At 50.1% G+C, this 14,036-nt stretch overlaps 1 protein-coding gene across 1 annotated transcript in view; it reads left to right on the top strand.

Moving 5' to 3' along the window:
• Positions 1 to 14,036, top strand: part of LOC135057079 (uncharacterized) — a 174,040-nt gene that overhangs the window by 122,602 nt on the left and 37,402 nt on the right. The window contains 1 exon segment of the mRNA XM_063962977.1: positions 10,027 to 10,105. Within this exon segment, the coding sequence (XP_063819047.1) occupies positions 10,027 to 10,105 (79 nt within the window).

The raw sequence follows: 14,036 nt of genomic DNA, 5'->3' as shown, positions 1-14,036 counted from the left end.
ATATTCTGTACCCTAAGGGACTAGGTGCGTCAGGGTCATATATATGGTGCGTCACAGTATTTACCCAATACGTGTATTCTACTGTGTACTCACTTACATAATACCGGATTTATTTGCAGATGTTGTGTACTGGATATTCAGTTACATCCTAACGGATTTATTAGCAGGTGTTATACTCTGTCTGGCTTTATCGTACTAAATCGCTCTGTGTTACATTTGTGTACAATGTCTAACAAGAAGGGCAGTAAGTCTGTGGATGCTCCTGCATCATGCAGAGCAGGCGCCAAGGATTTACCAGAGAGGGAAGTTCTGCATGATGGTCTGTGTACTGTGTGTCATACATCTCCCAGTCAGTCCGCAGCTTCTGTAACTAATCAGGAGCCACCCTGGGCTGCATTCTCAAACCTACTGGGTACTCTGATGGAACACCTTACACCCCCTATGGTACCACTTGTGCCACTACAGCCACAAATTGCTCCTATGGTTAATCAGCCTTGGGCGCAAAATTTGTCTATTCATTTGCAGCAGTTAAATCATTCCTTGGTCAGACAAAAACCTACTCCAGGTCACTCCTGTGTCTCTGGGTCATCTAAGCGGGCTGCTTCCTCCTCACAATCCACAAATCTCTCAGAAGTTTCATCTGAAGAGGCGGGGGAGCATACTGTCCTGTCACACACTGAATCAGGTGTTTCTGACAAGGATTCTCCATTGCAAATTGATGTCCCTGCTCTAGTGGTTGCTATTAAGCAGATCCTACAAATCACTGATGATTAGGATTCCACTACTGTAGCTAAGTAAACTGCTATGTTTAAATGGCAGAAGATGGTTAAAAATCTATTACTCCATTCTGACCATTTGGTGGACATCAAACGGGAACCCTGGTCTAATCCAGGGAAGAAATTCCCTCTGTCTGAACGGGTTTTAGCTCGCTATCCTTTCCCTGCAGAGTTATGTAGTGGGGAAATTCACAGCCGGTGGATTCTCATGTCACCCGCCTAGTGGTGTCGTCCACTCTGCCTGTCACCACTGTCACTTCACTGAAAGAATTGACAAATAAGTGTGTGGAGGGATGCCTGAAATCTGTTTACTCCCTTACAGGTGCTGTACATAGACCCACTATTGCGGCCTCCTGGGCTGCAAAAGGAATTGAAGCATGGGTGCAGGCATTAGAGAAAGAGCTGCCCGAGGATATATCTGACAATGCCAGACAATACCTGTCTCACATTACCACTGTCGCCTATTACATTCAGGAGGCGTCCTCTGAGGTGGGTGTGTTGGCTGACAAGGCGTCGACCACGTCTGTCCTGGCTTACCCTATTCTGTGCTTGAGGTCATGGAAGGTGGACCTAGACTCCACAAAGACCTTGAAGGTACTCCACTTTAAGGGGGATATTTTGTTTGGGGAAGACCTAAATAGAATTGTGTCTGAACTGGCGGCTTTCTCCCAAATACTAATCCTTCTGCACAGAAGGCTAAAGGTACCACTTTTCGTTCCTTTCGGCCTCAAGGGAAAGCAAAAGGTCAGGCATACCTGATACAATATCGTGCTCCCAAAACCACTAAGCCCAAGACAACGCAGTCCTGGGCGGGCCGTTAGCCTGCTTCCAAACAAGACAAGGCTACCGCATGATGGGGCCGGTCTTCCCCATGCGGGGACCCCAGGGTGGGAGGCCGACTTCTGCATTTCACCCAGGTCTGTTTATAGACCACTTCAGATGCATGGGTGCGAGAAGTTGTCTCTCACGGATACGCAGTTTCTTTCAAGAGACGTCCCCCTCACCAGTTCTGCACAATAGTTATTCCTTCGGATCCGTTGAAGGTGCAAGCTCTACAACTGGTTGTGCGTTTCCTCCTGGATACATGAGTGGTAGTGCCGGTACCTCTGTCCCAGAGAGGAGGAGGAGGATACTACTCGACCCTGTTTCTAGTCCCGAAACCCAATGAGTCTTTCTGGCCTGTACTCCACCTCAAATCACTGAACAAGTTTGTGAGAGTGTCCAAGTTCTGCATTAAAACACTGCACTCAATTGAACTTGCTATGGAACCTGGAGACTATATGGTATCCCTGGATATACAGGATGCATACCTGCATATACATATTGCCAAGTCACAGCAGTATCTGCGGTTTGCTATTGGCAACCTCCATTATCAGTTCAAGGCTCTACTATTTGGACTGGCTATGGCTCATTGGCTCTTCACCAAGGTTATGACTGTAATGACGGCCCATCTCCGTTGCCAGGATCCTGCAGTATCTGAATTACTTGCTGATTCTGGCAAACTCCCACGATGTCCTCCTCCGTCATCTGCAACTGACAATAAGCTTCCTACAAGCCCATTGGTGGCTCATCAATTGGAAGAAATCCTTGCTGGTCCCAGCACAGAGCATGGTGCATTTGGTGGCACTCCTGGACACACACAGTCAGCGACTGTTTCTGTTCCCGGAGAACGTCCTGAAGCTTAAGGACAGGATATGATGCTTCCTTTATTGTCCCAGAGTGTCAATGCACTCGGCAATGCAAGTACTTGGCCTAACGGTGTCGGCATTCGACATGGTGGAGTACGCTCAATTACATTCCCGCCCTCTGCAGAGGTTAATCCTTTCCAAGTGTGATGGCCTACCTCATCGAATCAGATCTCACATGATCACTTTGACTCCGTAGGTTCGTCTGTCGTTGACCTTGTGGCTACAGGACCAGCAAATTAACAGGGTCCGTCCCTTCTGGATCCCCGACTGTGTCTTGCTGACAACAGATGCCAGAAATCACTCCTCCCAATAAACATTCTGGAGCTGTGGGCAGTTTTCAACGCAATAACTCCCGCCCTTCCTCTGGTACAGAACAGGCCTGTTCAAATACAGTCAGACAACACCACCACGGTGGCATACATAAACCATCAGGGCGGCACTCAAAGCCACATGGCAATGATGGAAGTGTCAAAAGGGTCCTTAGTTGGGCGGAGCGCCATTTTCCAGCATTATTGGCAGTGTTCATTCCGGGTGTCCTAAACTGGGAAGCGGACTTCATCAGTCATCAGGACGTGCACGCCGGAGAGTGGAGTCTTCATCTAGAAGTCTTTTAACTACTAGTGGACATGTGGGGCCCACCAGATGTAGACCTGATGGCATCTCGACACAATCACAAAGTTCCGGTGTTCGGATCAAGGACCAGCAATCCTCAAGCAGTGTTCGTGGACACACTAGCCATTCCATGGAACTTTTGCTTGCCCTACATATTCCCTCCAGTGTCACTCCTGCCCAGGGTCCTGCGAAGTTCAAGCAAGGAGGAAAACAACTTCTAGTCGCTCCGGTGTGGCCCAGATGGCATTGGTTCTCAGACCTGCAGGGTCTATTGAGAGAGCGTCTCCTGCTACTTCCTTAGCACCCAGACCTCCTCGTACAGGGCCCTTCTCTACCCAGACGTGGCCAGACTGGTTTTGATAGCGTGGCTCTCTATGCATCACTCCTGAGGGCCAAGGGATGCTCTGAGGCATTTATACAAACTATGTTGAAAGCCCACAAACCGGCATCTGCGCGGATTTAATATAGGGTCTGGAATTCTTATTTCACCTGGTGTGCTGATAAGAATTCTGATGCATACAGATTCAGAACTTCCAGAATTCTGGCTTTTCTGCAACAAGACCTGGACTTAGGTCTTCGTCTGGCCTCCCTCAAGGTTCACATATCTGCCTTGTTGGTATGGTTTGCCCTGCAAGAGTCTCCATTTGAACCTCTTCATTCTGTGGACCTTAAGTGGCTCACAGCCAAGGTCCTGTTTTACTGGCTATTGCCTCTTCTAGAAGGGTGTTGGACTTAGGCGCATTGTCCTTTCGTCCACCCTTTCTGATATTTCATCATGACCGGGCAGTTCTTAGAACGCGCCCAGCTTATTTGCCTATGGTGGTGTCATCTTTTCACCTCAACCAAGGGATTGCGGTCCCGGCTTTTATCTCTTCGCTCTTTGGAGGACAAATCAGGTCTTTGGATGTGGTAAGGGCTCTCCGTATATATGTGGAGAGTACTGCCTCTATCGGGAGGTCAGATACCCTTTTCGTACTGTTTGGTTTCCACAAACCTGGCTGGCCTGCGAATAAGCAAACCTTGGCCAGTTGGATTAGAATGGTGATTGCACAAGCTTACGCGAAGGCTGGTCTCCCAACTCCTGCTTATATTATAGTCCATTCTACGCTGTCTGTTGGACCGTCTTGGGCGGCCCACCATGGCGCGTCTGCTTAACAATTGTGCAAGGCGGCTACGTGGTCCTCAGTGAACACGTTCATTAGGTTCTATGCCCTTGATTATTCCGCCTCCCAGGATGCTTCCTTTGCACGCCGGGTTCTCATACCCACTAAGGCGCATTCACTTCCTTGAGGAACTGCTTTAGGACATCCCCAGTTTTTTCCTGTAGAACACAATGTACCCCGCTGCAGAAAAGGAGAGTTATTGTAGATTTACCATAGTTTACTCTCTTTCTGCGAGGTACATTGGGTTCCACAGGATGTCCATCCTGACATAACTAACTTCTATGGGTTTGTATTATGGTGGCCAATCCCGGGATCAGGATCGGCGGGATCGCAGGATTTAGGCCCAAGAATGGCCGGGATTCAATCCCGGGATTGGAAGCTCTAATCCCGGGGATTGAGGGATCAGCGTTGAGCGTCCACAGGATGCTCAAACGCTGCCCGGCTTCCTGCTTCCGGGTCCCCAGTGCAGCGTGAGAGGTCACGCTGCGCTGTTAGCTGCTGGTTGGAGCCGGCAGCAGTGTTTACAGTATTTCCCTGCCCGCCTCCGGTAAATGGTGAGTTATATGTGCAGGGCGGGGTGGGGCGAGGGGGCGGCCACCTAGGTAAACGCCACATTCTCATGCCAGGAGAAGGGACCAGCGGCTAATGCCATACAAACTAGGGAAGCCAATCCCGGGCCATTTTTTCAATCCTGGGTATCGGGATTGAAAAATGGCGGAATGGCTACCCTAGTTTGTATGGCATTAGCCGCTGGTCCCTTCTCCTGGCGTGAGAATGTGGTTCTATGTGACTAACATCTACCTTCTCACCTGCTTCTGCATTGGACTGGTTAACGAAACTGAGCTCACAGTGCCTGGAGCCGGGGTTATAGAGGAGGCCCCAATGCATCCTAGGCAGCCTAATGCTTTAGCCTGTTGGTGCCTCTGGATCAAGATCCACTCTACACCCCCGATGTTTTCCTGTGGAACCCAATGTACCTTGCAGAAAGAGAGTTAACCATGGTAAGTCTACCATAACTCTCCTTATTTTCTAGGATATATTAAAACAGAGCCCATAATATCCCTAATGTCCCCGTGTCAGACATGTGTAACAGATGATAGTCGGAGCAGTGTGAAGCAGATGTGTGTCAGACTCCCGGCCATGAGGTGTGTGGTATAACCATTTAGCAATACAGCATTGTGTGTGTTAGTCACTGGGGAGTCATATGTGTGCCCAGGGCTATAAGAGGAGAATTTAACGATCACTCAGTGCTTATTATTTGACTATATTACATGTGTGCTCTGTGGTGTTTATTATGATTATTATACTTACTCCTAGACCACTGAGCTTTGAGGAACCAGAGTGTTTACTAGACGTGAGGATGAGATGCGTCACTGATTCCCTGAGGATTGATGTCTGTTATTATCTTAAACCATAAAGCTATACCTTTAAACACACCTTTACCATGGAGCTGCTGCGGTCGCTAGCTCACGCTACGTACTTCGTACGCTATTTGCGCACAGAGTCCCGTACGGTGTACGCACTTAGCGTACAAACGCCGCACTGCGGGTACAAAGTACACGCAGTGCGTTCGCACCCACTTAATACACCTTAAAACCTTATATAGTTATACAATGCAATGATATGATTACACTTTAAACCTTATGCAACTAAGCTCTGCAATGATGTTACACCTTAAACCTTATCAATACACTCTAAAAGCTTATACAGTTAGGTAATGTTATATGCTTTAAAACCTAGCAGGGAAATGAGGACACAACACCGTTTTGTAGTAAACCGCTGGGCTCTAACACCACAGTGGATTATTTGAAAGGGGAAAACAGTACAGTTTATACACTACAGGCTAACAAGATAAATCTACAACAGAGTAAATGGCTACAGTCAATGTACATACGTTTGAATATTCGCAAGCGCTTCCCGGTTCCGGTCCTCCGCTAATCAGGTTGAAAGCGTTAAGAGTCTGTGATTGTGACCTGGCCTGCAGCTCGCTCTTTATTCAGTAGATCAAAACATAATACAATAGACACTGTGTGCTCTTCTTCCATTGGTTCGGGGGTGGGACATATCCTGTACAGGGGACCATTGGTCAGTTCAAGAAGTGGGCGATGGCTAGGACTTGAGATGTGGTCTCTGTTGTTAACTTCTGAGTTCCCGCCCCATGATCAGTTAAACCCATCACATTAATCATAAATCTGGTATTATTAATAACTTAATGAGGTAAGATTTAATAATGTTCTTATTCCCACCAGATTAATGTTTACGTGACACTGAACAATATGATTCCACACATGATATGATTATCTATTTCAATCTTAAAGATATACATATATATATATATATATATATATACATACATATACATACGTACACACATACTCCTGCTATTACAATTTGTTAGGAATTATATATTTATTCATTTATATATATATATATATATATATATATATTACATATTTATAAATGAACACCTTTATCTCCATGGGTTTTAGACTAGGAATGTTAATATCTTAAATTCCTATCTGTCTGGTCTTGTGTTGTGGTTAGCTATTGTTTCTGATTTTCTTATTCCCACCAGATTAATGTTTATGTGACTCTGAACAATATGATCCCACACATGATATGATTATCTATTTCAATCTTCAAGATATACATATATCCACATATTCACACACATATATATATATATATATATATATATATATATACATACGTACACACATACTCCTGCTATTACAATTTGTTAGGAATTATATATTTATTCATATATATATATATATATATATATCATACGTAGAAACAAAGTAGGCGGCACTCAGGAGACAGTAATACGGTGAAACCAACGGGTGCTTTACTTCAACGTTTCGGGGTTCGGGACCCCGTCTTCAGGACACACACAGTGAACAACGTGCAAAATAACAATTGAAATACCTTACCTGGCGCCTCCCTGGCCGTCCTCACCGCGCCTCCGCTCGGCTTCCGGGATCCAGGCTTCTGGTCCCGGATGCGATCACATGACCAGATACCCGCTCACCATGCCGTCATCGGGGGGCGTGGGGGAGTGTTGCCAGGATACGCCTGACAACAATAGTGCAATCACATTATTAAGTGCATAAAAGACAGTGGATCATATAAAACATCATAAAACATATAAAAATATTATAAGACAGGCTAGCATTCACACTGCCTGAACAATTACTAGCAATTAGTGCCTACAACATAGACTACAAACAATAAATATATCACAGTGATACATGTGCGCTAATCCTTATAATACTAAGTGAATTAAAAACAATTAAACATTTTTAGCACAGTGTCCCGCGATCGCACAACTTCAATTTGTCAGCTTGTGCGGCCTATCAGCTACTTTCTTGGGACCAATGGAATACTAGCACGTCTACATTATTTAAATAATCCAATAATGGAATAAGACTATGTGATATTAAACGGAACCCATGTTCCATCAGTTCTGAATGGCCATTCACTGGTCTGTCACACACGGGTGTGAGCAAAGTGCCAAAAAGTATTGCCTACATCTCTAACCCTGAAAGGAACCCTCAATTCCCCTAAGGTAGGTATAACCTGTGTATAACGGTCCTTTATATAAAATTACTCATCCCTAGGGATTCATTGAGTCCCTTCGGACTAAGTGTGTTGAGCATTAAAATCCACCTTGTTTCCAACTGGAGCAGATGTTTGGCCCTGTCACCCCCTCTGATTGAAAAGGGGGTCTGGTCTATAATGCTGTACCTCAGTGTAGCCAGGCTGTGCTTGGCTGCTGCAAAATACCTGGCTACAGGTTGCTCACTTGTACCCGTATTCAGGGCTGCCCTAATGGCTGACCTATGTTGGGTCATTCTAACTTTAAAGCTACATTCAGTTTTCCCCACATAGTGTTGACCGCAGGGACATTTGAGCAGATATATCACAAACTTGGAATTACAATTGACCGAAACCCGGATACCAATCCTTTTACCAGTATATGGATGCTGGAATGAATCTCCAGGTATCAGGAAATTGCACGTGGTGCATCCACATTTGTAACAGCCTTTTTTCTGTCTGAAAATGTGTGGCTGTGACAGTTTTTTTGGAAACATCTGATTTAACCAGTGGACTCCTGAGATTTTTGCTGCTGGTATAACTGGGCATGAGTTTACTATTTTTAAACATCCATAATTCTGGGTCAGTTTGAATAATGGGCCACAGCTCTTTGGCTTTTTTAGTGGTGCATCTGCTAGCCATATTGTATTGATTGACCCATGGAAAAATGTTCCCTTGGGCCTTTTTATCTTTACTTTCCAGTAGTTGCTGTCGTGGCTTGCTCAATGCTCTATGCCGAGACTGTTGTAGCAACTCAATGGGATATCCCCTATCAGAAAATTTGGATGTCATACTGTCAAGTTGTTTATCCCGTATGCTAGGGTCACTATTTATTCTGCATACTCTTAGCATCTGCGAATAAGGTAGACCATATATAGTGGCCTTAGGATGGAAACTGTCAAACCTTAATATAGTATTGCGGTCTGTTTCTTTTGTGTACATAGATGTGCTGATCACACCCTTCTCAACCGAGATCTGTAGATCTAAAAAATTGATCTGCTGGGTGTCCAACACCATGGTAAATTTGACCGGGCTGGAGGATGCATTATGTGCGTTGATCATTTTCTCCAATTCACTTTTAGGTCCTGGCCATATTACCAACAAATCATCAATGTACCTAGTATATAAAACCAGATGTTGCAAAATTATGGGTTGTGACAAAAATAAATCCTTATCCGTCTCCCACATAAATGTATTTGCAAACGAAGGGGCCACACAGGACATCGCACACCCTGTGAGCTGTAAATAAAATTAATTATCATACAAAATAATTATGTTTGAGCGTGAATTCTAATAATGCCAAAAAGAAATCAGGATCTGGACCAGTGTATAGCGGATTATTGGTGATGAGGATTCTTACTGCCTGTATTCCCTGTTGATGTGGAATATAAATGAACACCTTTATCTCCATGGGTTTTAGACTAGGAATGTTAATATCTTAAATTCCTATCTGTTTGGTCTTGTGTTATGGTTAGCTATTGTTTCTGATTTTCTAAACAGCTTCGGTTCCTGGGTATTGTCACTTTGTTTTTGCTTTCAGGTGAGACAATGACATTTCCGTACTCATTGTTTTAAATAGAAACTTGCCTATTTTAGTAACCAAAGGTGTTTGCCTTCACCATAGAATTTCAAAGCTTAGTGTAAATAAGGCCATTGTATTTTAGTCTCTGGGAGTTTAATTTATGTGTGACTGACCTTCCTACTTTTTCCCTCCACATACGTCATATACAGTAAATACAGTTTAAACCTATATTCTGCTTCTGCATCTAACTATTCTTAGGAACATGCGATCTTCCTCAAACCAACACCAGAATGTTTCCCTTAAAATACCCTACAGCTGGATACCAAACATCACCTTATAGCCTTAGTCTGTTCCCTCTTATCCTGCAAAGGTGAATCCCTTTGTTCTGGAATCATTTAAACAGTTCTAACTTTCTGATGTGGTACAAGGGAGCTATATCTAAAATGTACACTATTTGGGTTAAATATGTAATGTTCTAATAACCCTCTATGCGTTCACAAACTCTACCGTAAATGCGCATACCACGCGCTAAGGTGCATGGCCGTGGGGAGCTACTTTACGCAAATTGCGGATATGCGCCCGCACGGCGGAATAAGTGCACGCCCAGCGGGCATATGTGTGGGGTTAGTACATGGGGTATGCATTACAATATTTTTCAACTTTGACAGGATGAACAAGGACGGGAGTCACATGTCTGAGAGGATCCTAAATCTCACCCTGGAGATCATCTATCTGCTGACTGGGGAGGTGAGGGGATCTGGGAGTGTCACAGTGACATCACTTATATCTATAGTAATAATACAGGGACATGACTGGTGTGGGGATCTGGGAGCGTCACAGTGACGTCTCATATCTTTAGTAACAATAGAGGGACATGACTGGGGAGGTGAGTGAATCTGGGATATCACACATATATATATATATACTAGGTGCTTCATCGCGCCTTACGGGCGCTTTTCACACCGTGTGAAGGGGCTGCACCCCCTTAACCCCTTCACGCCTTTCTGGGGTTTAATATTTGTGGGAGATAGAGACAAAGGGCGGTAGGGAGGGGATACAGAGATGCGGGGCGGTAGGGAGGAGGCAGAGAAGCAGGGCGGTAGGGAGGAGGCAGAGAGAGACTGGGCGGTAGGGAGGAGGCAGAGAGAGACTGGGCGGGAGGAAGGGGACAGAGAGAAGCGGCGGTAGGGAGGGGACACAGGCGCAGACTGGTAAGGAGGGGACGCAGAGAGGCGGGGCGATAGGGAGGGGACGCAGAGAGGCGGGCGATAGGGAGGGGACGCAGAAAGGCGGGACGGTAGGGAGGGGACGCAGAGAGGCAGGGTGGTAGGAAGGGGACGCAGAGAGGCAGGGTGGTAGGAAGGGGACGCAGAGAGGTGGGGCGTTAGGGAGGGGATACAGAGATGCGGGGCGATAGAGAGGGGATGCAGAGACATGGGGCGGTAGGGATGGGACGCAGAGACATGGGGTGGTAGCGAGGGTATGCAGAGCGGTAGGGAGGGGACGCAAAGAGGCGGGGCGGTAGGGAGGGGACGCAGAGACGCGGGCGGTAGGGAGGGGACGCAGAGACGCGGGCGGTAGGGAGGGGACGCAGAGAGGTGGGTGGTAGGGAGGGGATACAGAGACGCGGGGCGGCAGGGAAGGGATAGAGAGACGAGGGGCGGCAGGGATGGGATAGAGAGATGCGAGGTGGCAGGGAGGGGATAGAGAGACGCAGGGAGGGGATAGAGAGACGCGGGGCGGCAGGGAGGGGATAGAGAGACGAGGGGTAGCAGGGAGGGGATAGAGAGACGCGGGGCGGCAGGGAGGGAATAGAGAGACGCGGGGCGGCAGGGAGGTGATACAGAGATGCGGGGCGGCAGGGAGGTGATACAGAGATGCGGGCGGCAGGGAGGTGATACAGAGATGCGGGGCGGTAGGGATGGTCCCCAGTGAGGAAGGTGATGGAGAGCAGGGAAAGTAGTGGAGGGGATGGACACCAGAAGCGGAGACCTAGGGAAGAGGAAGTGATATTGCACTGGTTAGATAGGGCAGTGAGCTGAGTCTGCTCCTGATTATTATAGGAAGGGTACAGAGAGGCAGGCCGGTAGGGAGGGGACGCAGAGACGTGAGGCGGCAGGGAAGGGATAGAGAGACGCGGGGCGGCAGGGAGGGGATAGAGAGACGCTGGGCGGCAGGGAGGGGATAGAGAGACGCGGGGCGGCAGGGAGGGGATAGAGAGACGCGGGGCGGCAGGGAGGGGATAGAGAGACGCGGGGCGGCAGGGAGGGGATAGAGAGACGCGGGGCGGCAGGGAGGGGATAGAGAGACGCGGGGCGGCAGGGAGGGCATGGAGAGACGCGGGGCGGCAGGGAGGGCATGGAGAGACGCGGGGCGGCAGGGAGGGCATGGAGAGACGCGGGGCGGCATGGAGGGCATGGAGAGACGCGGGGCGGCAGGGAGGGGATAGAGAGACGCGGGGCGGCACGGAGGGGATAGAGAGATGCGGGGCGGCACGGAGGGGATAGAGAGACGCGGGGCGGCAATGAGGGGATAGAGAGACGCGGGGTGGCAGGGAGGGGATAGAGACGCAGGGAGGGGATAGAGAGACGCGGGCCGGCAGGGAGGTGATACAGAGATGCGGGGCGGCAGGGAGGTGATACAGAGATGCGGGGCGGTAGGGAGGGTCCCCAGTGAGGAAGGTGATGGAGAGCAGGGAAAGTAGTGGAGGGGATGGACACCAGAAGCGGAGGCCTAGGGAAGAGGAAGTGATATTGCACTGGTTAGATAGGGCAGTGAGCTGAGTCTGCTCCTGATTATTATAGGAAGGGTACAGAGAGGCAGGCCGGTAGGGAGGGGATGCAGAGACGTGGGGCAGTAGGGAAGGGACGCAGAGAGGCGGGGCGGTAGGCAGGGGACGCAGAGGGGAGTTAGGGAGGGGACGCAGAGAGGCGGAGCGGTAGGGAGGGGACGCAGAGAGAAGGGACGGTAGGGAGGGGACGCAGAGACGTGGGGTGGTAGGGAGGGGACGCAGAGAGGCTGGCGACAGGGAGGGGATAGAGAGACGCGGGGCGGTAGGGAGGTGATACAGAGATGCGGGGCGGTAGGGAGGGTCCCCAGTGATGAAGGTGATGGAGAGCAGGGAAAGTAGTGGAGGGGATGGGATAGAGAGACGCGGGGCAGCAGGAATGGGATAGAGAGACGCTGGGCGACAGGGAGGGTATAGAGAGACGCGGGGCGGCAGGGAGGGGATAGAGAGACGCTGGGCGGCAGGAAGGGGATAGAGAGACGCGGGGCGGCAGGGAAGGGATAGAGAGACACAGGGCGGCAGGGAGGGACCCCAGTGAGGAAGGTGATGGAGAGCAGGGAAAGTAGTGGAGGGGATGGACACCAGAAGCGGAGACCTAGGGAACAGGGAAGAGGAAGTGATATTGCACTGGTTAGATAGGGCAGTGAGCTGATTCTGCTCCTGAATATTATAGAAGGGTACAGAGAGGCAGGCCGGTAGAGAGGGGACGCGGGGCGGCAGGGAGGGTATAGAGAGACGCGGGGCGGCAGGGAGGGGATAGAGAGACGCGGGGCGACAGGGAGGGGATAGAGAGATGCGGGGAGGGGATAGAGAGACTCGGGGCGGCAGGGAGGGGATAGAGAGATGCGGGGAGGGGATAGAGAGACGCGGGGCGGCAGGAAGGGGATAGAGAGATGTGGGGAGGCAGGCACGGGATAGAGAGACGCGGGGCGGCAGGGAGGGGATAGAGAGACACAGGCGGCAGGGAGGGGATAGAGAGACGCGGGGCGGCAGGGAGGGGATAGAGAGACACAGGCGGCAGGGAGGGGATAGAGAGATGCGGGGCGGCAGGGAGGGGATAGAGACGCGGGACGTCAGGGAGGGGATAGAGAGACGCGGGACGGCAGGCAGGGGATAGAGAGACGCAGGGAGGGGATAGAGAGACTCGGAGCGGCAGGGAGGGGATAGAGAGACGCGGGGAGGGGATAGAGAGACGCGGGGCGACAGAGAGGGTATAGAGAGCCGCGGGGCGGCAGGGAAGGGATAGAGAGCCGCGGGCGGCAGGCAGGGGATAGAGAGATGCGGGGCGGCAGGGAGGGGATAGCGAGACGCGGGCGGCAGGGAGGGGATAGAGAGATGCGGGGCGGCAGGGAGGGGCTAGAGAGACGCGGGGCGGCAGGGAAGGGATAGAGAAATGCGGGGCGTCAGGGAGGGGATAGAGAGACGCAGGGAGGGGATAGAGAGACGCGGGGCGGCAGGGAAGGGATAGAGAGACACGGGGGAACAGCAGGGAGGGGATATAGAGACGCATGGAGGTGATAGAGAGATGCGGGGCGGCAGGGAGGGGATAGAGAGACGCAGGACGGCAGGCAGGGGATAGAGAGACGCGGGGTGGTAGGGAGGTGATACAGAGATATGGGGCGGTAGGGAGGGTCCCCAGTGAGGAAGGTGATGGAGAGCAGGGAAAGTAGTAGAGGGGATGGGATAGAGAGACGCGGGGCAGCAGGAATGGGATAGAGAGACGCTGGGCGACAGGGAGGGTATAGAGAGATGCGGGGCGGCAGGGAGGGGATAGAGAGACGCTGGACGGCAGGCAGGGGATAGAGAGACGCGGGGAGGGGATAGAGAGACGCGGGCGGCAGGGAGGGGATAGAGAGATGCAGGGCGGCAGGAAGGGGATAGAGAGACGCG

The sequence above is a fragment of the Pseudophryne corroboree genome, chromosome 3 (genome assembly GCF_028390025.1).
Source record: "Pseudophryne corroboree isolate aPseCor3 chromosome 3, aPseCor3.hap2, whole genome shotgun sequence".
Lineage (NCBI taxonomy): Eukaryota > Metazoa > Chordata > Amphibia > Anura > Myobatrachidae > Pseudophryne > Pseudophryne corroboree.
This window is presented reverse-complemented; position numbering and strand designations above follow the sequence as displayed.